Raw genomic sequence first — 27,419 nt, 5'->3', positions numbered from 1 at the left:
ATTTCATAGGCAGAATCACCTTTGAAGCTTCTCGCCCTGGAAGGCCATTCTTGTCTGGGGCAGGTGTGAAGCACCACTGCCCAGAGAAGACTTTGTTCCTGGCCTCTGAGGGTGCTGGCTGTCACCCCATGAGGTCAGAGAAATGTCTGGTAGTGGCAGGCTGGTTAAGACTATTCAGAGACCACAACAGTGCTTGGTAGCTTTTCAGGGGACCCTCTAAGGTGTCTCCTGTGTGCATTTAATAATAAACCCAACACTGGCATCTGTGAGGTTTTATTAAGATGAGATGTTAGGTATCAAACATCTTAGAGTACAGTGAAGCCATCATGGGGCTACGAAACTCATGATGACAAGTATTCAGCCTATATACTCTCTATGGCTTCCATTTGCACTTACAATATCCAAGAATGGACTTCGATATTATAGGGTCATATCCGCTCATGCAGATATGTCGACACATGGGAAACAGTGCACCCTGCCTTAGGGCTGTAAGGCCTGCCATAGGGGTGACTTACCTATACCTCATGCAGTGTATGGGGGCATGGCACACAGGGCTGTGTGCCATGTGGATTCTTTGTTTTTCTCTGCGCCAAGACACGCGGACTGCAATGGCAGTTTGCCTAGTTTTAGTGAGGGGTCTCTGGGGTGGCACAATTTGTGCTGCATCCCTACTGGACACTCTTCAGTCTCAAAGCCTTAGGTACCAGGGTACCATTTACTAGGGACTTACAGGGGTTGCTGAAGTTGTGCCAATCGTGGTACAGTTTTAGGAAAGAGATCTGGCAGTGGGAACCTGGTTAGCAGAGACCCAGTGCCTTTCAATCCAAAATCACAACATGCACCAGGCAAAAAGTGGGGGCTAACCATGTCAAAAGTGGCACTTTTCAACATTGCCACTTTTTTAAAGTTGGCATTTTCATGCCTTAGCTATCTTGTGCAGCCTGTCCTGGGTCAGATGACTCAGTGTAGAAGGCAGTTAGACTTTGTTTATTGTTTCCAGACAGCCACACAAGACAGGGATAAGGTGGTCCTGAAATGGCATGACTGGCAAAATGTGAGGGCACAGCTGGGCACAACCCCACTTGCTAATCAATAGACTGTGCCCTGCCTTAACACAAAGGACTTCACACTACCTCATTGTTCATGCAGTCAGAGTAGAGCCAGGGCAGCAGAGGCAGAAGACTCCAAGCACTTCTAAGGAACAACTTTAGAAACTCGTCCTACTTCAAAAATGGCAGCACGTGTAAGAATAGGACCCTCAGGCCCTATTGTCAGTTCACTTTCTGGACCTTGAGCCTTATTCCATTTCTTGAACCCTGAACAACCAGATTATGCCCAGTGTATCAAACCACTTTATGCATTGATACAACCAACATATTCTTCTGCCAGCTGTCTTCAGGAACATACCACTATGCTACAATCTTTGCAATCTGACATGCTTGCAACTAACTACTTATTGACGTGTGATGACACAACAAACCTGGTGATACATATAGTGTCAGGCTAGGTGGGTTTCACTTACTGGACGTTCAGTGAGGGGGACACAGTAACTATTGAACACAAATCACATTTGTACACTGCAGCTGAAATGCATTTTTCGAATGTTGAAAATATTTGGAGAGCGGTCCAAATGGCGATTCTGAAAGAACGCTCACTGGCGTAAGGTAAACGCATTCTTATAGTCACGGCTTTCCCTGCTTTGGAGGCAGTGACTAAGGCAAGTGTACCCAACTGTAAGGCACTACATCGTCATTGGATACGATGGGCAACTTCTTTGACATCATCTGATGTCACGTTTATCTTTGACCCTGTTGCTTCCTTTAGATGAGTACAAAAGTATCATTTATATCGATGGCTTGGCTCAACCGGCCACCAGCTCTAAACACGCTTATTCGGTGGCTTGAGCTATGTTGGCTGGTTTGACTGAAAATGGAGAAATTAAGTCTTCCATAGTGCATACTCAGGCACTTGGGGACTGTCCAGCATAATTGGCAGGGCTGTGTGCTCTTGTTCTAGCCCTTGAGTTTGCCGACCCTAATGTGAATTCTTTCATTTTATGCGATTCTTATTACTGTTCAATCTTTTAATGACAACTTATTCTTTTGGTCTCAAAATGACTATCAAGACTCTAAAGGCAGCACAATTAAGCATAAAATGATTTGGGGTTGAGTGGCACACCTTAAACAATGTCTGCCCCTCACACAAGTCATACATACTCCTGGCCATCAGCATGTGGGAGCACATGCTCTTGGTGATTCTTTGGCTGACGAAGTGGCCAAATCTGCAGTAGCCACGTGTTCCGTAGCAGCAGTTACAAGGTCCATGACTAAAATAGATAATGATATTTTGGCAGTGGTAGCTGCTACGAGGGAGGGAACTGCTTATCCTCAGTGTTTCCCTTCGAAATACTCATATTTTTTTCACATATCTTCCGAACAAGTTCCTTATGCTAAGAATCCATCTGTTGGGGATCGGCTGATTCTCAACATGGACCACAGATTTGCTTTGATCAAAGCCGTGCATCTGCACATGCCAGAGTGTTAGCGTCAGTCTCGATTTTGCAGCAATGTTATTGGTGGCGTGGTTTATATAAACAAACTAGTAATTAAGTACTTTCTCGTGACATTTGCCAACAAATTAAACCGTCTATGGTCATACGCCCACCTCAAACACAGCTATGTATTCTAATCAACCATTTGGCTGTGTAAATCTTGATCACTGCGTCCATTCTTTTCTGATACTGCGTATAAATACATATTTGTTGCAGTTGATTCGTGCACTAGATTCCTTTGGGTTTGGCCACAACTCAGTGCTGGCGCTCAAAATATCATCAGGGATTTGCGTGTCTTTGTCAGGATGTTTGCCTGTGGCACCTTCCATTCAGACCAAGGCCCAGCGTTCGCCTCTAAGGCGTACAAAGACGCAATGAAGTCAATGGGGGTGGTGGTGCAGTTTTCGTCTCCATACAGGCCTGAGGGCAATTCTATTGTGGAATGAATGAACCGTGACTTGAAGGAATCATTGACAGCTAGAGTCTTAGGTACTTGCAGGATGGTGTTCAATGTGCACTCAATAATCTCCCTAGAAGATCTCTGGGTGGGCAGACCCCATACGAAATGCTCTTCGGCATTAAAATGTTTGTGCCAGACCTTGATGATCTAGAAGATGTGGCGGCGGCTGCAACCTTTGACAGAGATAATCATTCTACTGTGTTACAGGATCTACAAAAGACCATTGACAACTATGCAACTGAACATTTACCCTCTTCCAATGATGCAGCACTGCTGATTCCGGTTGCCAGATTTGAGATATGGTACGAGAAAAGCTAGAGAACAAAAAAGAATTTGGTCCCTCTTATTGTGCACCAGTTCCAGTTCTTGGATTGAAGGGTACTCCTACAGTCATTTTACCACCTTTAGCAGGTCACAAAAACAACAGATACATCTCAGTGGACATGGTCAAGTTACACTGTCTGGTTGATTCTGAATAGTGCAACACCTGCAGTTTCTTGCAACGCTTTTTCTTTGAATCCAGTACCCTCAACCTCTACGACTAAAGCCCGTACCATTGAGGGTGAGATTGAAACTGCTATTGACCTTTCGCCTGTTCTGCCTCCATCCTCTTCCACCGCAAATGTCAAGTGTACATATTCCACAGATGAGTCCCAAAGGGACGAGCCAAGCAGCCCTCGACACGATCCCGCTTATACATCCCACCCACCTCTAATACCGATGGGTGCAAGCAGTTATACCCTGCCAACTTATGGCGAACAAAGCCAGAAACGCCAGAAATCGGTCCTAGGAAGCTTGTTTCCAGTCCAGGGAAGGCATGGCTTGGCAGTTCGGGCTGGACTGTTCCCATGAGACACAGGGTCAGACTGATTTGCATATGGCCTTGTCTGAACTGAGGTGGCAGAGTGGGCTAAAGAACGGTGATGGATCAAACCCAGATCTGTTGACTGGGTGTGAGTGTTTGATTGGTACTGATGCTCCGTCCATCACCACCCCCTTTTGTACCACTTTGTTCGCCATAAGTTGGCAGGGTATGCTCAGACGTGAGTCCCTTGCTCACTTTGCCACTGGATTCAAGCAAGCCTGGCTGAAGACGGCTGAAATGCCAGAAACCGGTCCTAGGAAGCTTGTTTCTGGTCCAGGGAAGGCATGGCTTGGCAGTTCGGGCTGGACTGTTCCCATGAGACACAAGGTCAGACTGATTTGCATATGGCCTTGTCTGAACTGGGGTGGCAGAGTGGGCTAAAGAACGGTGATGGATCAAACCCAGATCTGTTGACTGGGTGTGAGTGTTTGATTGGTTCTGATGCTCCGTCCATCACCACCCCCTTTTGTACCGCTTTGTTCGCCATAAGTTGGCAGGGTATGTTCAGACGTGAGTCCCTTGCTCACTTTGCCTCTGGATTTAAGCAAGCCTGGCTGAAGACGGCTGAAATGCCAGAAACCGGTCCTAGGAAGCTTGTTTCCAGTCCAGGGAAGGCATGGCTTGGCAGTTCGGGCTGGACTGTTCCCATGAGACACAGGGTCAGACTGATTTGCATATAGCCTTGTCTGAACTGGGGTGGCAGAGTGGGCTAAAGAACGGTGATGGATCAAACCCAGATCTGTTGACTGGGTGTGAGTGTTTGATTGGTTCTGATGCTCCGTCCATCACCACCCCCTTTTGTACCGCTTTGTTCGCCATAAGTTGGCAGGGTATGCTCAGACGTGAGTCCCTTGCTCACTTTGCCACTGGATTCAAGCAAGCCTGGCTGAAGACGGCTGAAATGCCAGAAACCGGTCCTAGGAAGCTTGTTTCCGGTCCAGGGAAGGCATGGCTTGGCAGTTCGGGCTGGACTGTTCCCATGAGACACAGGGTCAGACTGATTTGCATATGGACTTGTCTGAACTGGGGTGGCAGAGTGGGTTAAAGAACGGTGATGGATCAAACCCAGATCTGTTGACTGGGTGTGAGTGTTTGATTGGTTCTGATGCTCCGTCCATCACCACCCCCTTTTGTACCGCTTTGTTCGCCATAAGTTGGCAGGGTATGCTCAGACGTGAGTCCCTTGCTCACTTTGCCACTGGATTCAAGCAAGCCTGGCTGAAGACGGCTGAAATGCCAGAAACCGGTCCTAGGAAGCTTATTTCCGGTCCATGGAAGGCATGGCTTGGCAGTTCGGGCTGGACTGTTCCCATGAGACACAGGGTCAGACTGATTTGCATATAGCCTTGTCTGAACTGGGGTGGCAGAGTGGGCTAAAGAACTGTGATGGATCAAACCCAGATCTGTTGACTGGGCGTGAGTGTTTGATTGGTTCTGATGCTCCGTCCATCACCACCCCCTTTTGTACCGCTTTGTGTGCCATAAGTGCGGCGGTCCTGTGGGGGCCATTAGGATGCGTCCACCACACTGGCGGGCGCATCCTGCATTATTGACATTGAGGTGGGCGGTGCATTCAGCGCTGCCCGCCGCAATTCCAAAAAGGCATGTCGTGCATTTTCATGCTCAACGTGGCAGGCACCGCGCGGTGCCTGCCATGTTGTGCATGAAACTGCAGGGGGGTACCATAGGCACCGCCCATGTGCACCACCCACCCCACAACTTCCTGTGGGCCCGCTACGGGCTCCCAATAGTAAAGACCGCATAAATTATAATATGGATGGCGGTGTCTAACAGACACCGCCACCATATTAAAACCTTTTCCGCCCTGTCGATGAGTCGACCGGGTGGAAAACCGGCGGACGGTCTTTCCGTCCGCCGAGGTCCACCCGCCATAGTAATATGGAGGGGGGAGAATGGCATGCGGGTGGGAAAGAATGTCGGGCGGATCGCCACCACCATGTGGGCGGTGGCGATCCGCCCAACATTTTAATGGGCCTCTTAGTATCTATTTTCTTTTTTTTTCTTGTGGTACTCCTTTTAACCCCTTGTGTGCCCATGACGAGCTGGACTCGTCATGGGCCGCGGTTGCGCTGTGCCCATGACGAGGCCAGCTCGTCATGAACCCCGCCCGCTAATGCAACGCCCGGCACAGGGCGGGGAAAGGGCGTGGCACACAAGGGGGTAATGTATATCTAATCAGAAGCTCTATACTATTATACCCATGAGGATTTGTTTGTGAATTAAACTTAAAGTTAGCTACCCTATTTAAGTTGTATCTAATATGTGCTTTAATTGTATGAGATTGTATGAGATTGTTCCTGACTTTTCTTATTCCACCATTTTAAAGTTGTTTAATTATTTCATATATTGTATTTATTCTCTTTAGATTTTATTCATATAACTTTATGGGATGGTTTATAGTATCTTAGATTGATATTTATCTGCTAATGTAGGCAGCTTTATTTATTTATGAAATGTTATCCATTCTCTCATTTTTCTTAAATAATCGAGTATACTATAGTTATTGAATTTACATTATTTATTCTTAGTAGGAAGATATAGCAATATGTAATCCGCATGAGAATGTTATGCTTGTTTCGCTGCTCTGCGGCCTGTTTATCCTTGAGTTGTCCTTACCGAGGTTGATAGCCTCTGCTGTTGCTCCTCCTCGTTGTCCCCCCCATGCAATTTGTCTCCTAGAGACATCCCCTGGTGGGGTTGCATTTGGTTGATACTCCGTTTTTATCTGGAGTATTTCTGTTCTTTCTTTTCTTTCTTATATTCTTTATTCCCATCCTTGCTCTTCACCCTGATGTTTGGGACATCTACATCATTTTATTTTGGGATATATGCTTTATTTCCTTTAGTTTTTATTTATCTTGGTTGTCCCTTTCTCTTTTTATCATATGCATTTACTTATGTTGTTTCATATATATCTATGTCTGGTTTAAATGTAGTTTCACTTAATGTTTGGGGTTGAATCACTCTGTTAAGAGAGCCAAACATTTAGATTATTGCAAAAGTTTATCTGGTGATGTGGTTCTCCATCAAGAGACCAAGATAGCTTTTAAAGAAGCTCTTCTTTTGCGGAAGGATTGGGTTCTTGATGTTACTTGTTCCAAGGCCTCTGGTAAGAAGAATGGGGTTGTTACTCTTATTTCCAAAAGCTCTGGTTTGTCCATTGTTACAGCTGAACATGATACCAATGGCAGATGGCTACTTACTCATTTGACTAATGGCTCAGACGATTTATATATTATGAATTTATATGCCCCAAACATTAATGACCCACTTTTTTGGAGTACCATAAATAGAAAACTTTCGGATATTCAAGAAAAACTGTTGGTGGGGATTTTAATCTTCCCCTTTATCCTATTTTAGATAGACATTCTGCTTTTAAATTTCAACTCCCTAGGGCACATAAGCACATGCTCAATATGTGCTTGTCTCATCATCTTGTTGATGCATGGAGATTACATAATCCTACGGGTAGTGATTTCAAGTTTTTCTCCTCTCCACATTCTAGCTTCTCTCGTATGGACGATCTTTTGGCATATGCCTCTCTTTTAAAACATACTATAAAAGTTATGATGCACCCAATAGTCATTTCTGACCACGCAACGGTTTCCTTAATCCACAGATATGAGAGACCCTTGTAATTGGTGTCTCAACACAGAAATTTGTTTAAGAAGAACTTAATGAGGAAATTGATAATTTCTTCAAAGATAATGAGTCTTCGGTGAACTCCCCCATAGTTTTGTGGGATACATTTAAGTGTACTACACAGGGTCTCATTATTAAAACAAATTCAAAAAGAAACAGCGACATTAGAAAATATCTTCAGTCTCTGCGGGATGATATCAAACGCAAAGAAGAGCTATATAGACACTCTTACAACAGATCTCTCCTCAGGATATCAAGCATTTTAAATACTCTTTTAACTCTATAGTCACTAAAAGAGCTTATATTGGTGTCATGCTGAAAAATCCTGTCATTTATTACTACGGAATAGACCTGGAAAGTTGATGGCCGCCACCCCAAAATATCAAAATACAAATATTAAAGCTACTCAGATCTCTCATATTATTGATTAAAATGGATCATAGAAATTCCATACTCAAGAAATACTTGGAGTCTTTCAATACTTCTACGAAACGTTATACACACCTAAAGATCAATGCTCTAAGTCTACTTGTCAACAATTTCTTAACTCGATCCCTACTAAAACTATTTCGCATTCCGACATAATCGAATTGGGGAAACTGATTGATGCTGACGAGATCATTCGGGCTATTAAGAATACTCATTCGGGAAAGGCAAGGGGACCAGATGGGTTTCCTATTGCCTTTTATAAAAACATTTACTCCCTCAATAGTCAAATATCTTAAGAGGATTTTTGATAATGTTGCGCTTCTGGCAAGTTTTCTGGCTCAGCTGCTGAGGCTTCTATAGTAATGATTGCGAAAGATGGTAAAGATCATTCTGATCCCAAAAATGCTTTCCCAATTTCATTAATAAATATGGAAGCTAAAATCTTTGCCAAAATCTTGGATAGGTGCTTTGAGGGTCATATTCCCAATCTTATCCATGATTCCTCAACAGGTTCTGTTAATGGGAGACCAGCTAGACATAATATTTGGACCTTTTGTCATATTTTAGAAAAAGCAAATCTTTCTGTTTTACCATTGGCGGCAATTGCCCTTGACGCCGAAAAGGCTTTTGACAAAGTCTCTTGGCCTTTCGTACAAGCAGTATTAGAATTCCATTGCCTTGGCGATTCTTTTATTAATATGGTAATGTCTCTCTATGCGCAACCAAAAGCTAATATCAGAAGTAATGGTGCTACGTCTTCCTTTTTTAATCTTCGTCAGGGCCCTAGACAAGGGTGTCCTCACTCACCCTTTCTTTTTCTCTTGTCTATAGACCCACTCCTTCGTCTTCTCAATTTGAACCAGAGTATTAAAGGTTTTCAATTTCCATTGCATACGCTTAAAACAGCAGCTTACGCTGATGCCGTCCTTGTTTTTTCAGAGGATATTGCAAAAGCTGTTCCTGTTATTTCTTACATCTTTAGAGATTTTTTGCTTGTTTCTGGGTACTCTCTTAACAAGGAAAAAACAGAAATGTTCCCCCTCAATTTGTTGTGTTTTCCTTCTCACATTGGTGACTCAGGTTTAAATGGCAATTGACTCATATTAAATACTTAGGGATTTGGTTCTGTAAGGACCTTTCAGATACTATCACTAATAACGAATCCCATATTATAGTTAAACTTAAAGAACTTTTATCTTCCTGGTCTCCAAAATACATTTCTTGGTGGGGAAGATGAGAAACTCTTAAAATTATGATAACCCCTATTATTAATTCTTTTTTATCCTCCATGTTGCCTATAAAGCTTTCTTCAACCTTCTTCCATGCGATTGATTCCATCTCTTCAAATTTTTTATGGAATGGTTAGAGAGCCAGAATTGCTTACAAACATCTTAGAAAGCTCTTTATCCTGGGTGGCTGTAATCTTCCGGATTGGAACTTGAATCAAATTGCCTTCCTAGCGTCTCAAGATGCACTTTGGTTCTGACCAGATTCCTAACATATTTCCCCTTGGATTTATATTGAGCGTGAGTTGTACATTCCTTTTTCCACTCCTTCTTTCCTGACAGCTTCTAAGCTCGTCTGTGATCATTCTCTTCGTATTATATTAGACACAATTAATGCATTCAAATATATTGATAAAAAAGTATCCATACCTATTTATAAATCAAGATGGTGTTCTTAATGGTACAATCATAAAATTCATACTGACATCGATCCTGGTACGGCCTCTTCGTGGGCTGCGAAGGGAATCAGATTGGTGAAAGATCTTTATGATTCTAATCATGACCTTCTTCACTTCTCTTTCTTGGCTAGGAAATATAATCTTAGCAACATGGACTTTTACTCTTTTTTGAAAATAAAGGTTATACTTTCTAAAATATCCCCCGCTACTGACTCGGTTACTGTTTCACTTCTTTCTATATGGTTATGCTCAGGCCATACCACATCTAAAATCGATACATTTTTATCCGCTCCACTTCTTTCACAGTCTACAATTACTTATGATAAATGGTCTCATCATTTTGAAGATGATATTTTTAAACATTCTTCACAAGATTCCTGGCAAATGATTGGATAAGTAATAAGATTGCTCCTTCACCTATTCAATCCAAATTCTTTTCGTTAAATTTCCTTTATTGGACCCCTGCTCGTTTACACAAGTTAAAACTACGGGATAGCGATCTTTGTTGGAATTGTAACTTAGAACCAGGCACCATCAACATATGTTTTTTGAATGTACATTATTGCAATCTTTCTGGGGCCTGATACGGAAACACTAATCATCAATCTTTAATATATCTATAGACCTTTCTTTACCTATGATTCTATTGGGTCTATGGGCTACAGCTATTCCTTTACTACTTGACAATACGGATCTGGAGCTATTAGATTTACTTTTATCCATTGCTGTTAAAATTATATCAGAATGGAAATCTTTTCATCTTCTATCTTATCATACCTGGTGGGCATGGGTCTCATACCTTTGTGGAGCTCATACTTTTGTTGAGAAGAAACATTCCTCTCATTCTATTTCTAGTAATGTTTGGCGGTCTCTGAACAACTAAATGAATTTGTCCTCTCAAGGGTTGGTACCTCAGTATTCTTTTGATTCCATTTCTTAATTTATTTTCTTTCATTGAAGCAGATGTCCCCTCCCATCTCTTTGACTCCTTTCTTTTCTGTTTTCCGTCTTTTCCCCAGTATTCTTTTTTCTTTTTCTCCCCCATGTTTCCCTTTGTTGATCGATCTTATTTATTAAACAATACAACTGCTATATGTCTTTGTCATGATATATGTAGTTACTTTGCCTGATCCATATGTCTAGGATTTGTATTATTATTTGATGATTTGTATAACATATTCTACATGTCATATATTTATTTGCCTACCTGTTTGAATAATGATATGCTTTCAATTCTTTTTATCCCAGTTCACGGTCTCTTGTTATGAAATCTTTTTTCACTTAAAATTCTTCGATATTAATTTAGTATATATTTGATTTTGATCTGTTGTATTGCTATTGTATTATAAATGTATTTCTCTTTTACATAAGCAATAAAGATATTTGAACAAAAAAATACATGTTTGTGAGCTGATCTGAGGCACTCTCCTGCAGGAACCTTAGACCACTTGACCCAGTATAACATGCACCACCTGAAACTGAGAAACATGTACATGAGTATCATGGGCATATGAGTGAAAGGAGGTGCCAACATTCTATTGCAAAGTCTAAAGGTGTCTCAGTTTTGCTTTTGCCACTTGTATGCTGGTTATGTAAAGAAAATACAAAAGCATTTAATTGTCTTTGAAAGTAATATAAAATGCATCAGTGTCAATGTCAATAGCATCATGTTGAATGTCTGATTGTAGTATTACTATTATCTTCAACTCTTTCCATTTCATTCCATTTGCTTATTTGTCCGCTTACAACTAGGTCATCTATAAAAATCTGTCACTATATTTTACAGACTCTTCCTCTCCATCAGACACTTTGGACCTTATTATGAGTTTGGCAGTGTGGGAGTGGGCCGCCATGCCAGCGCCCCACTCCCACACCACCAAAAGCATAATGAGACCGCCCTCCGGATTCGGACAGGAATCCAGATCGGGCGGCCCTATGTGGCTGTGCCACGGCAGTTCCGTGCTAAGGTTCATACGTGAGCATTAGCAAGACACCGCAATGTGAACACCAATAAACATTCCTGCAGGACATGGACTGTCAAGGAACTGGAGGTGCACGCATACAGAGAGGCACACCATGTACCCCCTTTCATGCACCCCCTGGCACAAAGGCAACAGGGGGCCCTGTAGGGCCCACTTTGTTTACTCACCACCACACTTTTCATGGCAGGCTCATTGCCATGAAAACTGTGGTGGTGGTGGAAACTCCTCATATGCTTCAAGGTGCCACAGCGTCACTGCCAGCATATTAGGGCCCTCAGAACTGCAGAGAGACTGTCAGGGATCACGGATCCCTGGTGGCAGCAGCAGTCCTATGGCGGTTCGACCCCCAACTTTTAATTGGGTGGTCGGACCACCATTGCACCCCCACCATTGGTTTGGTGGTCCATCGGACACCCAAACTCAAAATAAGGTGATGTGTTCTCTTGACCTCTACAACCCAGCTCCTTTCCTGTCCCCTCCAACTGTTTCCTTCTCCTTGTCCCTTGCTTCTCTATAGCCATCTTGAATATGTGTACTTTCTGTCAAATTCTGTGTATTATCTTCAGGGTTGTGCATAGTCTTGCCCCATACTCTCTTTTGTCCACTGCTTCTCTCTATGTTACATCACACTCTTCACTACATCTTTCAGTTTCTTGTGACATCTCCTCATCCTCCCTATCCTCAGTTGGTGTCCTCTCATTCTCCCTGATTCCCAATAAACACTGGTATTCTCTCATCTTCACCATATGTCTCACCCGTACTTTACACTTTTCCAATTTCTTTCTAGATTAGCCTGGGGTTTGTTATTTATAGGATGCCACAAATAAAGGTGATCATGAGTTCTCCACTGAATCAGTATCTGTCTCTATCAGGCCTTTTTCTAACTGGTAAATTTCAAACTGTTTGACCTGCAGAAAGTTATTCTGCGAAAAATCTGTCAGTAAAAATTGACAGACATATAATTCTGACACCCGTACAAACTGTGGTGTGCTTGGGTGTATGAATTTCATAAAACCAACCTAATCAAGGCCTTTTTTTGCAGTTCTGTTGCTCCTTTGAGGCACCTTTCCAAATGAGTAACAATAACAGACTTAAGACAAACTTAAGACAAAATCCTAACTTAAGTCTGTCTTAAGTCTGTCTTAAGTTTGCCTTAAGTCTGTCCTAATTTTGTCTTAAGACAAACTTAAGACAAAATCCTAACTTCTGTGAATACCAAAAGCAGTAAGTTTAGGATTTTGTCTTAAGTTAGTTCTGTGAATCGGGCCAATAATACTATATGTAAGTTGTCAGGTCAGTTGGTGTCTCAGCAAGGACATTGTCATTCACATCTCAGTTGATACTTCTCAAAATCTGGCATAAATGAGGCACAATCTACCTCCTAAAGGACCTTTGATGCATGCATGAAGAAAGTTTATGGTGAAGCTACTCATATATGACCTTACACTGTTTACACATTCCTGGCCAATGCCTCTGAAAGTCTCAGTGGCCTGGGATGCAGTAGGTCACAGACATATTTGACGTTTCAGAACATTTAGTTTTTCTTGGTAATATATGGTGATATGCCTTGATAGTTTATCAGATGCCAAGGTAATTCTTCAGAGAGGCAGATGCATCTCCATACATATCATACCAAAGCTTGTGAAAGCCTGATCAGGATGAACACAACCAGTCAGATGTTTACGTAATGCCTTTTTGGCAGTTGAAGGCCAGTTGTGCTCATTGAGAGTCAGTGCCCTCCTAATCAAGTGCCTCATTAAAGCTGGTAAGGCTGAGGAAAAGTTTGTCCATGTCAGGCCAGTACCTCTGAGAAGTTGGTGGGTCTGGTGATCACTAAAGTAAACATAAAGGCATTAACTCTGCAGGACTTTCAGAGGCATTGACATGATTTGTGATCAGTTCTAACCTATCCTTGGCAGCTGAGCGAGGAGACCAGCTGACATGCGACTGACTTTGCTACAGCACCAAGAACCCTTCAGAAGTATAACTGACATGAAAATACACCTCCTCCTCGCCTACATGCCCTTAATATCTAAGCAATGTAAGTAATAGTCATTGAGTTGATCTTTGCAGGTAATTTTCTCTTCCTCGGTAGCATGACCCATCTAGTGACTGATTCCACTGTTGCCGTACCGACTTTTCATAGTAAAGTGAAACAGTCCCTTAGCCTGTGTTCATATCACCCACACCCCATTCTCGCATATTTCCCAAGGCATGCCACAAAGAACTACCAAATGGAAGGTCTGAATCTCAACGAACACCCATGGATTTAAAGTATGGTGATTCAGCTGAAGCTGATGCATTGTGAGATGTACAGTGAAACATATGCCCCTTGGCTTTGTACTTTCTTCGCAAGCTGTTGCTTTGTGCAGAATAGTACTAGCATCCATTTCATCCATAGCAGCAAGATTGTCAAATAAATGGCTTGCCAGATATTTACTAGGAGGTGTGCGATATTACCGGGTCACCTGCTAGTAATACTTCAGCAACTCTTGTATTTACCAAAGATGTTTGGAATTGGGCAGAAGTGAAACAAGCATTTGCAATGCAATTGGTCTCGCCTCTGGGACCTTATATGTATTTAGCTATGCAGCACATTAGCCTGGGTGCTGAAACATCTACTGTTCTTTCACATGGAGGGAAAATAAGCACCAAACTGCGTGACATGCCAGGTATGTGAACATATGGAGAGAAATATTGCCTTTCAGTGGGAAATGGTATAGTCCAAAGCTCTGTTTTTAATATAAAATCAGGGCCTTCGGTGGTCATATCACTGAAAATACAAGATTTGAAAAAAATAGTATCGTCGACGGGTGCTCGTGGAAGACAATTTCTATGGACTGAAATTTAGAGAATGCTTAAGTGATTCTGGTATTTTACTGACATCTTCTGGTCGTTTTCTATCACGAGAGTTAAATAGAGGCAGTCGAACAGAAAAAAAGTCCCTAAGCGGAAGCAGACAAGCCCTAGGGCTGATCTCCAGAGCCCACAAAGTGCATACATATATAAGTATATACTAAAGTATATACAAGAGGTCTCGAATGCTCGACCTAAAAATGGCTTATGATCCTCTGTCCAGTTACTGCCCAGGTGACAGTGAGGAGTGAGTAGCAAATAAAAGTGTTACTTTCATTTTCAATTACATGACTCTTCGCTACCATGTTCAAGTGCAACCAGAAGAAAATCATATTGTGAACAAATATTTATTATGAAAGTATACAATCTAAATAAGCTGTTTTCGGGTTAACACAGGTGAAACAAACATTGAAAGAATTCAAGCTAATGTAAAGACTAGCATAAATAAGAAGTATGCATTGTATTGCCTTGGGTTTGGCTTCGATGTGGACTACAAGTTCCTAGAGAAGATGGCACTGGAAAATGGAGGTCTGGCTCGCCGCATATATGAAGATTCAGATTCTGCTTTACAACTTCAGGTATTTATGACCTTTGTATTTTATTCAATTATTTATGAGTTTATGTATTTAATTATTTGCAGTTTTATTTTTTTAATTTTACAGAGTTTTTTTTGTGCAAACTTAACCCCAGGGTATCGAGTATCAGAGCGCTTTACACAAGCACCAGTTGCGTTACATGAGGACACATTCATTTTTGTTAGGCACGGGGAGATTAAGTGATTTTCCCAGAATTGCCTCGAACCCGGTACTCCAGATTTGGGGTTGACCGCCCTAGCAGTTAGGCCAACTCCTCTCCCCCAGTTTTTATTTACCAGAGCGGGGGGTGTATGATAAGCGAATAGACAGTTAAATCGCAATAGACAGATGGTGCATCAAAGAATAACAAGAAGTTAGCAAACATTCCACATCTCCATTTATCATTTAGCAGAGGACCAATAGAAACATAAGTACAATGTGTGTGCTTCAGTTGAAGAACTTTTCTATTTTTAAGAATTAAATTTCTGGCAGTTGAGTAGTTGGGGGGCGGTCTGCCCCAATCAACACCTTTTTGGGGGCAGCGGCGAGCACAAGGTAAGTTTACTTTTTAAAAAGTGTATTCGTTGACACCCCCCTCCCCTGCTCTTTTCTGCACTGGCTGTCACCGGGCAGCAAACTCAGGGACCGCCCCGGGGAGCAAAAGCTCTAGCTACGCCACTCATTCTGGTAAATTTAGCTAAGACAGTTATGGCAAATAGGCACACAAGCAGTAGAACGATATAAAGGAAGAGGACAGGGCGAAGGAGGACACAACTAATACCAAGAGGTGAAAGTCAGGTGCCCCGTGGTGTACACACTGGATGATCTGTCACATACACAGGCAGTGCATTTAAAGTGGGGGAGGAGGTGGAGAGCAGAGAACCCACCGTGTGCGTGGCGTTCGCTGCATGGGGAGCAAAGAGTGGATCGTGGAAGGTGATGGTGCTGTATGGGTAGACTGGAGGAACTCAGGCTCTGTTAACTCAACCTCTACCAGTGGTGGGTTGGGGGAAGGAGACTTGCAGTATGTACTGAGGTTTCCCAGCTGAAGAATGAGCTGAATGGGAGGTGTATGGTTCCTGTTTGGAAGGCTGCGCTTTGCAGAAGGAGGCTTTGGATGGGCCAGGATTGCAACACTGAGCAGTTCTCAGGGTGGCATTAGAACAAGAGTGAAAGAAAATTGCCAAACCTGGGCGCTCACTTTTAACGGACATTGAAAAATCCAGGTTCTGTCGCCAAAGATTTTTTTAATGGAGTCAGAACAGGTACAGCTCAGATGGCAGCAGTGCAAAAGCTACCATAGGTACGCAGGCACACATACGTACCACTCAGATAAAAGCATCTCTGCCACTAATGTAGTTAGTGTGTTCGTCAAAACAAGTTTCTCTTGTCCTGAAACATTTTTTAATTCATATTGCAGTGTATATTTTGGGAGCAGCCCCCCTGTTTTTACAGGACCCTCAAACGATCATGTGTTGTGTGAGAAATTGGGTTGTTGGTTGAGTGGGGTGTTAACCCTGCTAAAGCAACAACTACAATCCCTGTCATAATGAACCACAAACAACACTAAATTAACCGGTGCTTAACCCTTTGGTAGATTAGCACAAAAGCAGTCAGGCTTCACTTAGAGGAAATGTGTAAAGTATGTGTGCAGCACACAAACAGTAATATAGTGAAAACTGAACACAAGAAAAATACCACTTTAATTCAGAGAAATAGAGTACATTTTAACAAATGATTCCACATCAAAACAACAATAATCCTATCCCTAAATCCGGAGTTATGGATTTTTAAAGTTCAAGGTAAAAACTAGTGCCATGAAGGTCAAAGCACCAACTACAGACAGCTAGCCACATCGAGCGCCAGTTGGATACAAAAAGTGCTTTGGGCCCAGTCAACATTTACCTTCAGACTTAGAAGAGATTTGAAGAAAAGTTTTCTGAGACGGTAGTATTCAAGTGTGGCATGGCTGCAGGCAGCGTTCGCCAAAGAGATGTCATCGGGGAGTCGCTAGGCGGAGTTGCAGTGAAGATTTCCACGTTCGGACTTAGTGTCTTTTTTGGAAGTCAAAAATCTACAGTGGGACGAAGCTGGGGGCTGTAGCTGATGAGATTTTCATGAGGTTGAATACTTTGTTGAAGGACTGCTTACCAGGATTTTCTGTTGCAGAGAAGAACGTAGTGGGAGCAGCCATAAAGTCAGGCCGACCTGTGATGCACCTTGGGTGGATAGATGGGCAGCTTGGTCCAGGTTTCCTCTTGGTTCTCAGAGCAGTTGTTAGCCAAATATTTTCTAAGGCTCAAGTTTTGAATTTTGGCTATCTGGGCACCTTTTAACATCTTTATATCAAGAGAGAAGGGATTGGAGCTCCTCGAGGTCCAGCATACATGCTCCAGGTACTTAGACAAGGTACCCAACGGGCATCACAGCGCCGGCCTGACGTTGGGAAAAAGCCCAATGATGAAGCATGATGCCTACCTAGGTGTGTGAGGGCATTTGTTCCTGCAGAGTCACTCTGCGAGTGTACTCTCTGGAGCTGAAACTGACCTGAGCAGACAAACACACTTCACTAGCAACTGCTTACCCTTGGTACCTTGTAATCTTGTAACACCACCACCAAGGGTTCAGGACTGGATGGGCACCACTTGGTGCGGTTAGGACTCACTCAAGCTGGGTGCAGGTGCAGGTTCAAGATGGTTGGAGGCCTTTCTGTCCTCAAGGCCCTGATCAGGAGGCCAGCCAACTAGCTCTTAGAGTCACTCTGGTAATCCTGGGTTGAAACAGTGAAACAGGGCTCAAGCAGCAGGGCATGCCTCTGAGGGCTCAAGGCAGACTTCAGGCAGCAAATATTTTTTCCAGGTGCACCAAAGTCATTTTCTCAAGTACACAGCAGGCCACAGCAACAGGCAGTCTTCTGAAAGTCCTTCCACAGGTCCAGAAACTGAACTGAAATGTGGGTCCGAGGGTCCTATTTTTATACCTCATGCCTTCTTTGAAGTAGGAGAAGTTTCTAGCGAATTCCCTATGAAGTGCTTGATGTTTTCTGCCTCCTCTGCCCTGGCACCAAGCTGGCTGCATGAATAATGCAGTGGTGACAAGTCCTTTATGTGAAGGTAGGGCACAACCTATTCAATTGGAAGTCGGGCTATGCCTAGCACGACCCCCATCCTGCCTGTGATGGCCCATCTAGGCATTCAATTAATAAATAAGGGGTTTGTAAATACAGATTTTCACCCGCGAGAGTCTACATTTGATGAGGGGGGTGGGGAGGGCAGGGTGGCTGCTAATTCGACTGGGTGCTGGGGTTCAGTCGAAAAACCAGGTCTTGAGATCCTTCCTGAGTTGGGTGAGCGTCGGTGATCACCTAAGGTGAGAGGCAGTGTGTTCCAGGTCTTGGCTGCGAGGTAGGAGAAGGATCTTACTCTGGTTCTAGTCTTGTGGATCCATAGGGTGGTGGCCCGGGGCAGTTAGGCAGAGCGGAGGTGTCTGCTGGGTCTGTGGAATGAGAAGCGGCGGTTCAGATATGCTGGTCCTGCATCGTGGAGGGATTTGTAGGCATGTGCGAGGAGCTTGAAAGTGATTTTTTTCTTGACTAGAAGCCAGGTGAGTTCTCAAAGGTGATGTGGCTGCGGCAGGGGATATTTAGGAGCAGTCTGCCTGTGGAATTTTGAATGTTTCATAGTTTGTGGGTGGTGCTGGCATAGAGTGCATTGCCATAGTCGAGTCTGCTGCTGATGAGTGTGTGGGTGACTGTCTTTCTGGAATTAGTGGGATCCATGTGAATGGCTTTTGAAGCAGGCGAAGAGTGTGGAAGCATGATGAGGATACAACGTTGATCGGGTTGTTCATTGTGAGCGAGGAGTCCAGTATGATGCCGAGGTTTTGTGCGTGGGTTTTCCAAATGTGGCGGGCCACCAGGAGTCATCCCAAGTTGAGGGGGTAGGTCCCAAGATGAGGACTTTGGCCTCGTCCAAGTTTAGTTTGAGGCAACACACTTTCATCCAGGTGGCAAAGCCTTCATCCCGCTGTGCAAGTTGATTCTGGTGGCTGTGGGAGAGGAATAGCTGGGTGCAGTCAGCGTAGGAGGTGGACGATGTTGTGTCCATGGTTCCCGATGATGGCTGCAAGGGGGGCCATGTAGATGTTGAAGAGGTTGGGGCTGGGGAACTCCACAGCTGATCTGTGGGTTCTGAGCGGAACGGGTGCAGTCTGACTCTCTATGTTTGATCGGTGAGGGAGTGGATCTAGTCCAGGGCCTTGTTGCGGATGCCGGTGTCGTGGAGACTTGTTATTAGGGTGCGGTGGTAGACAGGATTGAAGGAGGCCAAGATGTCCAGAAGGATGAGGTCTGTGGTTTCACTCTGGTTGAGGAGGAAGCTGATGTCGGTTGTGGCGAGGAGTGTGGTCTCGGTGATGTGGTTGCTTCAGAGATAAACAACAGGAGCATGAACCCGTAAACTTCGTTGAGATAGGGTGATAATGTAAACTACAACAATTACTCTCAACTGGTATCATTCAACACAGACAGATACATTGCATGTACAAAACATTACAGAAGAGAAAAGGAAGACTCCGAAAAAGGCTAATTTAAGAAAAAACATACTGTATTGAATCAAAAAGGATTATTTACATGAAGACATGTATACATTTAAATAAACGAGATAATGAAACAGTTGTAACAGCACTGTACGTAAAATTAATATACCAAAAGGACAACCCGGACTTGTACTTGGTGCTTAAAGTGTATGTGACACGGAGACGGCGACGCAAGTGACAAGGTGAGATCAGCAAGGGACGGCGCAGCGTGAAGTGAAAGTGAATAATGGAACAATAATTACAAAGGTTCTAAATTCAATTTTTAACAATAAAAGTAATTAACGGAAAGAAGGAGACAGTCAGGACTATAAGCAAAAGACAGATAAAGGACTAGTCTTGTATTGTAGTCTAGTAGTTCAAGTGCCTAAGAGGAAGAAACGGGGTGGGGAGTGAAAAGGAGAGGGAAGGAAAGGAGTGAGGGATAGGAAAAAAGAACAAATCATTTACCTATATGGATGAGAGATTCTTAATGTGGGGAACCGGTAGATCCAATGTAATTCTGTGAAAAAAGGGACAATTGAGCTTCCGGAGAAGAAAAACGGAACAACAGGGTAAGTTACAGGGGCTGACCAAAAAATTACCTGGGAACGGATGAAAGGGGGCTTAATCCGATTAAAGAAGGGCGATAAAATTTAGCGGTTCTATAAAGGCAAGGTAAAGAACATTTATCACCGGGGTTAAATACAGTGGGAGTCAAGGCAGAGAAAAATCGGGCATCACTGGCTGGTGAACTGCCAAGAGCTGTAGTGTGGAGGTAAAGGTGTCCATACCTGTAAGGACGAGGCTTAACTTGTGGTCAAGGGGGCAAAGAAACTCGTATGGGTTGCAGCAGTTCTAAAAAGGGACAGAGATACAAGTGTCAAGAGAAAGGCAACTCGTACGTCTGAGGGGCATGAAATCATATAGACACAATGGAAGAGGGGGAAAAAAAAAAAATAATAATAATACCTGGCAACACTACGTTCGTATCAGGCAATTAGGCAAGAAAGATTTAATCGAGGCATTTCGGTAACCGGGGTTCCAGAGTCCTGAATAAATCAACAAGGATGGAACAGGGAAACAATCCGAGAAGTGAAGGGGGACGTCACTGCCTGAAACGGAAATTGGAAATGAATCGGAATACCGGAGTTAACTGCCATGCGAAGGGAAGGACGGGAACTGCAACCAAAACGGAAAATTACCCAATAAATAGGGCGTCAGTGAGGGCGTCTATGTCACCTGGAGTCCTGCGCCATGTGTTACTCGGCACGAATACGTAAGGGAAGCAATGCGATAAAAGGAGGGAGGGGGGGGCGGGTCTATGACGTAAGATTACGTCCGGGTGAAAGGTCAGACCGATAGAAATGAAAGAGAGTAAGCGGGGAGGAACAAGGCAAGAAAGGGAATAGAGCGGAATTATCGAAAACTCTCTAATTCATAAAGAGAGATTAGTAGAACAAATAGAAATAGATAGAAAAACATGTGGTGTTACAATTCAAGGACTATATATTAAAAACAGCCACAGGCGGCAGTGGTTTGCCTGATAGGATATGTACCTAAGTGAAGCCCACTAACAGGTATCCTGGATAATCAAATAATGACGCATGGAAGGTGCAAGAGGTTTGAAAGTCATACAAAGTTATTCATAAACATGTTCGGAAATGAAGCCAAGGAGGGGGAGGGGGGGGAGGGGGGAAAAGGAGGGGGGAAGTTGATGGCAGCAAGGAAAAGGCACAAAAAGGTCCATAAATTCTAGTCAAATTAAGGGTCTTAGACCCATGAAAAACTTGTACAGATAGAGGCTTCAGAGTAATATGGTACTGTTCCATTCATCAATGGTGTTGAGCCCAGCGTTCACAGAGTTACAAATGGTCATCCATTTGGATTCACTTTTGTTCAACAGTAGTTTAATATTACCGCCTCTTAGGGGTAATGTAGGTTGTTCAATCACTTGCCAGACAAAATCTGTGGAGTTATGGCCCTTTTCCCAAAAATGGCTCACCAATGGAGCTGTCAATATTTTGCAGTGTATTCGGCACTTGTGTTGTATGATATGCTGTTTTATCATTTGAGTTGTTTGTCCGATATATGTAAGGACACAGGGACACCTGATTGCATAAACCACATTAAGAGACCTGCAATTCGTCATGGTTTTAAGTGTGTAGCTTCTGGTGCATGTTTTGAACTCCTTAGTATTTTGCGTTAGGTCACAAACTGAACAGTTCTGACATTTATAGTGTCCAGTGATAGAAGGAAGACCCCACGCTGAGGTAATGGCATTTGTATCAGATGTATTAGTGGGCCAGGTAATAGCATGGACCAAATGTGTAGCAAGATTTTTGCCCCGTTGATAGGAAAAAAGGGAAGGTTCCTTAAAAGAGTCCAACTGTCTGAGTACAGACCAGTTACGTTTGATGATTTTGGAGACCAAATGACTACAAGGGCTGAATTTGGAAACAAATGGAATTCGTGACATGTTTTGTTTAGGTTGTGGTGTAAGTAGTACTTCACGTGGACAGTACCAGGCTCTTTTGCGTGCTCGGGTCAAAAGGTGTTTGGGATATCCTCTGTCTGATAATTTTTGTATTAAAAAAAATTATCTTTTCGCCACTTGCAATTCCTACGTATCCGTAATGAAGAAGAGTGTTCCTCTCCGTGGGTTTTCGGATATTCATTCTGAAATCATGGCAGGCTTAGATATCGAATCTCTTTACACAAACATTCCCCATTCTGATGGACTTCAAGTCATAAGAGATCTCCTAGAGTCTAGACCTCGCCCCTTTTTGATTCCCACAGATTTTGTAATGGATTTACTCCAAATTGCATTGGAGAACAATTACTTTCTATATCGCGATTCCTTTTACCTGCAAGTTAAAGGCGTCTCTATGGGTGCATGTTTTGCCCCAAATTTTGCGATTCTCTACGTACACAACTTGGAGAAAACCCACATACTCACCTGTAACAATCCCTTTCTTGACTGCATTTCCCTCTGGCGTCGTTATATTGATGATATCCTGGTCTTTTGGAAAGGTACTTTAGAGACCCTTGATTTGTTCATGGTTTGGCTCAATCAGTCGCAACAACTTCTTAACTTCACATGTGAGGCTAAATCCAATGATTTACCCTTCCTGGATGTCACTATACATGCCGAGGAGGGTGTAATTGGTACTCGACTTTTCCGAAAACCCACGGAGAGGAACACTCTTCTTCATTACTCGAGTTATCACCCTCGAGCTCTCCGGGATGGTCTCCCTTATGGAAAATTCCTACGGATACGTAGGAATTGCAAGTGGCGAAAAGATTATTTTTTTGAATCAGATGTCCTAATACAAAAATTATCAGACAGAGGATATCCCAAAAGCCTTTTGACCCGAGCACGCAAAAGAGCCTGGTACTGTCCACGTGAAGTAATACTTACACCACAACCTAAACAAAACATGTCACGAATTCCATTTGTTTCCAAATTCAGCCCTTGTAGTCATTTGGTCTCCAAAATCATCAAACGTAACTGGTCTGTACTCAGACAGTTGGACTCTTTTAAGGAACCTCCTCTTTTTTCCTATCAACGGGGTAAAAATCTTGCTACACATTTGGTCCATGCTATTACCTGGCCCACTAATACATCTGATACAAATGCCATTACCTCAGCGTGGGGTCTTCCTTCTATCACTGGACACTATAAATGTCAGAACTGTTCAGTTTGTGACCTAACGCAAAATACTAAGGAGTTCAAAACAGGCACCAGAAGCTACACACTTAAAACCATGACGAATTGCAGGTCTCTTAATGTGGTTTATGCAATCAGGTGTCCCTGTGACCTTACATATATCGGACAAACAACTCAAATGATAAAACAGCGTATCATACAACACAAAAGCCGAATACACTGCAAAATATTGACGGCTCCATTGGTGAGCCATTTTTTGGAAAAGGGCCATAACCACAGATTTTGTCTGGCAAGTGATTGAACAACCTACATTACCCCTAAGAGGCGGTAATATTAAACTACTGTTGAACAAAAGTGAAACCAAATGGATGACCATTTGTAACTCTGTGAACGCTGGGCTCAACACCATTGATGAATGGAACAGTACCATATTACTCTGAAGCCTCTATCTGTACAAGTTTTTCATGGGTCTAAGACCCTTAATTTGACTAGAATTTATGGACTTTTTTGTGCCTTTTCCTTGATGCCATCAACTCCCCCCCCTTCTTTTCCCCCCTTTCCCCTCCCCTCCCCCTCCTTGGCTTCATTTCCGAACATGTTTATGAATAACTTTGTATGACTTTCAAACCTCTTGCACCTTCCATGCGTGAATTTTTGATTATCCAGGATACCTGTTACTTGGCTTCACTTAGGTACATATCCTATCAGGCAAACCACTGCCGCCTGTGGCTGTTTTTAATATATAGTCCTTGAATTGTAACACCACATGTTTTTCTATCTATTTCTATTTGTTCTACTAATCTCTCTCTATGAATTAGAGAGTTTTCGATAATTCCGCTCTATTCCCTTTCTTGCCCTGTTCCTCCCCGCTTACTCTCTTTAATTTCTATCAGTCTGACCTTTCACTCGGACGTAATCTTATGTCATAGACCCGCCCCCCCCTCCTTTTATCGCATTGCTTCCCTTACGTATTCGTGCCGAGTAACACATGGCGCAGGACTCCAGGTCACATAGACGCCCTCACTGACGCCCTATTTATTATGTAATTTTCCGTTTTGGTTGCAGTTCCCGTCCTTCCCTTCGCATGGCAGTTAACTCCGGTATTCCGATTCATTTCCAATTTCCGTTTCAGGCAGTGACGTCCCCCTTCAATTCTCAGACTGTTTCCCTGTTCCATCCTTGTTGATTTATTCAGGACTCTGGAACCCCGGTTACCGAAATGCCTCGATTCAATCTTTCTTGCCTAATTGCCTGATACAAACGTAGTGTTGCCAGGTATTATTATTTATTTATTATTTTTTTCCCCCTCTTCCATTGTGTCTATATGATTTCATGCCCCTCAGACGTACGAGTTGCCTTTCTCTTGACACTTGTATCTCTGTCCCTTTTTAGAACTGCTGCAACCCATACGAGTTTCTTTGCCCCCTTGACCACGAGTTAAGCCTCGTCCTTACAGGTATGGACACCTTTACCGCCACACTACAGCTCTTGGCAGTTCACCAGCCAGTGATGCCCGATTTTTCTCTGCCTTGACTCCCACTGTATTTACCCCCCCCGTGATAAATGTTCTTTACCTTGCCTTTATAGAACAGCTGAATTTTATCGCCCTTCTTTAATCGGATTAAGCCCCCTTTCATCCGTTCCCAGGTAATTTTTTGGTCAGCCCCTGTAACTTACCATGTTGTTCCGTTTTTCTTCTCCGGAAGCTCAATTGTCCCTTTTTTCACAGAATTACATTGGATCTACCGGTTCCCCACATTAAGAATCTCTCATCCATATAGGTAAATGATTTGTTCTTTTTTCCTATCCCTCACTCCTTCCCTTCCCTCTCCTTTTCACTCCCCACCCTGTTTCTTCCTCTTAGGCACTTGAACTACTAGACTACAATACAAGACTAGTCCTTTATATGTCTTTTGCTTATAGTCCTGACTGTCTCTTTCTTTCCATTATTTATACCTCTCCCTTTTCATTTATACCTCTTCCTTTTTCTTGTATAGCACTGTTGTGAATATTACAACCCAGTCCTGATGATGATCCCAATTTAACCGGATCGAAACACCGTCGACCTTTTCAGCTCAATTGATGGCTTTATGGTTCTTTAAATTAATGTATAATTACTTTTATTGTTAAAAATTGAATTTAGAACCTTTGTAATTATTGTTTCATTATTCACTTTCACTTCACGTTGCGCTGTCCCTTGCTGATCTCACCTTGTCACTTGTGTCGCCGTCTCCGTGTCACATACACTTTAAGCACCAAGTACAAGTCCGGGTTGTCCTTTTGGTATATTAATTTTACGTACAGTGCAGTTACAACTGTTTCATTATCTTGTTTATTTAAATGTATACATGTCTTCATGTAAATAATCCTTTTTGATTCAATACAGTATGTTTTTTCTTAAATTAGCCTTTTTCGGAGTCTTCCTTTTCTCTTCTGTAATGTTTTGTACATGCAATGTATCTGTCTGTGTTGAATGATACCAGTTGAGAGTGGTTGCTTCAGAAGCAGGATTGAGAGATGACCAGGGCATGGTTTGCTTCGATGAACTCGGAGGGTTTGGCGTTGATGGCTGAAGTTCTTGAGGTCTATTGAGTTGGTGGATGGCTCCTTCAGCAGAGGGTTGATCTTGGCGTATTTCCAGTCATCGGGGAAGGTGGCGGTCTCAATGGAGCAGTTAATGGGTTGGCATAGCTCTGGAGAGAAGGAGGGGGCTGCTCTATGGAAGATGTGGTGCAGGCAAGGGTCTGAGGAGGCTCCAGATTGGTCACTCTTCATGGATGGTCTTGGGTATCGAAACTGTTGTAGATGTGTCTTGTGAAGGAAGAATGAGCCAAGTTTGTTGCAGAAGTCTTGAGAGGGTGGAATGTTTGTGGTCTCACTGTTGGGCCTGGCAAACTCCTTGACAATGGTGAACGTTCTTTGCTGTTGTCTGCGTTGGTGTTGATTCTATCTTTGCGGGCTGATTTCTTTGTGGTTTTTCTGAGGAGGTGGTGTGCAGTGGAGGCAGCTTTGAAGGTTGGTGGATTTCCAGGGTTTTGCTGTTCCTCCATATCTTCTCGAGCTGTCTACAGGTGCGCCTGGACTCATGGAGGGTGGGAGTGAACCAGCTCACTTTCTTGGAGTGTTGCTTGCTGGGCGCCCTCTTGAGGGGTGCCAGAGTGTCGGAGCAGCTTGAGATCCATCTGTGAAGGTTGCGTGCTAAGGTATTAGCGTCAGCGGATATCAGCAGTATGATAGTGCTGAGAGAGGTGGTGAGATGTTCTTCTGTGACTTTGTTCCAGCTGTAGTGGGGGGGCGGTGAGGTCGATGGTGTACGGTGGGTGTGGTGAAGGCAAAGTGCATGCAGTGGTAGTCGGTCCAGCGGAGTTCGGTGGTGTGGCTGCAGGTGATGTTTTCACTGGCAGAGAAGACAAGGCTGAGCGTGTGTCCCACTGAGTGAGTGGGAGAGGTGACTAGCTGCTTGAATCTGATGTTGGTGAGGTTCTACAGAAGTCATGCGGTGTTCTGGTCATTGGGGTTGTCCAGTTGAAAGTTGAGGTTGCCGAATAGGATGTAATCAGTGGATGCGAGAGCCTGGGGTGCGATGAAGTTGACAATGGCGTTGGTGAAGGTTGGGCAGGGGCCAGGAGGTCTGTACACGAGGGTGCCATTGAGGGTGGTGTTAGGGTTGGTCTAGATCTGGAAGTGGAGGTGTTCTATGGTTGTCATTGGGTTGTTCGAGTGGGTGTTTAGGCAGAGGGTGCTCTTGTGGACAATGGCGATGCCTCCTCCTGGTGAGTTGGTGCGGTCCTTGTGGGTGATCTTGTAGCTGTCGGGGATAGTGGTGGCAATGTCCGGGCCAGAGCTGGGGTTTGTCCAGCTTTCCTTGGGTGAGGTTATTTTGGGAGTGACAGAGTCAAGGAGGTCCCAGATTTCTGTGCTGTGTTAGTGAAGGGAGCGCGTGTTGATGGGGATTCAGCTGAGTTGGGTGTGCTGTTGGTCAGCTGGGAGGCAAGTGGAGATGAAGTGCTGGGTGCAGCTGTAGTTTCAGTAGGAGAAAGGTCATTGGGTGTCCATCGTTTACACATGGTGGTAGGCAGTATGGCATCCCGTGTTGAGGGCGGGGAGAGTGC

General features: G+C 43.6%; 1 protein-coding gene across 5 annotated transcripts in view; it reads left to right on the top strand.

Annotated features, from left to right (window-relative positions):
• Window positions 1-27,419, top strand: part of LOC146797516 (inter-alpha-trypsin inhibitor heavy chain H4-like) — a 598,346-nt gene that overhangs the window by 118,864 nt on the left and 452,063 nt on the right. For all 5 annotated transcript variants that reach the window (XM_085624535.1, XM_085624533.1, XM_085624534.1 and 2 more), the window contains exon 10: window positions 14,887-15,068. In XM_085624535.1, coding sequence (XP_085480661.1) covers window positions 14,887-15,068 — 182 coding nt within the window. The remainder of the gene's footprint in view (window positions 1-14,886; window positions 15,069-27,419) is intronic.

The sequence above is a fragment of the Triturus cristatus genome, chromosome 9 (genome assembly GCF_964204655.1).
Source record: "Triturus cristatus chromosome 9, aTriCri1.1, whole genome shotgun sequence".
NCBI lineage: Eukaryota > Metazoa > Chordata > Amphibia > Caudata > Salamandridae > Triturus > Triturus cristatus.
This window is presented reverse-complemented; position numbering and strand designations above follow the sequence as displayed.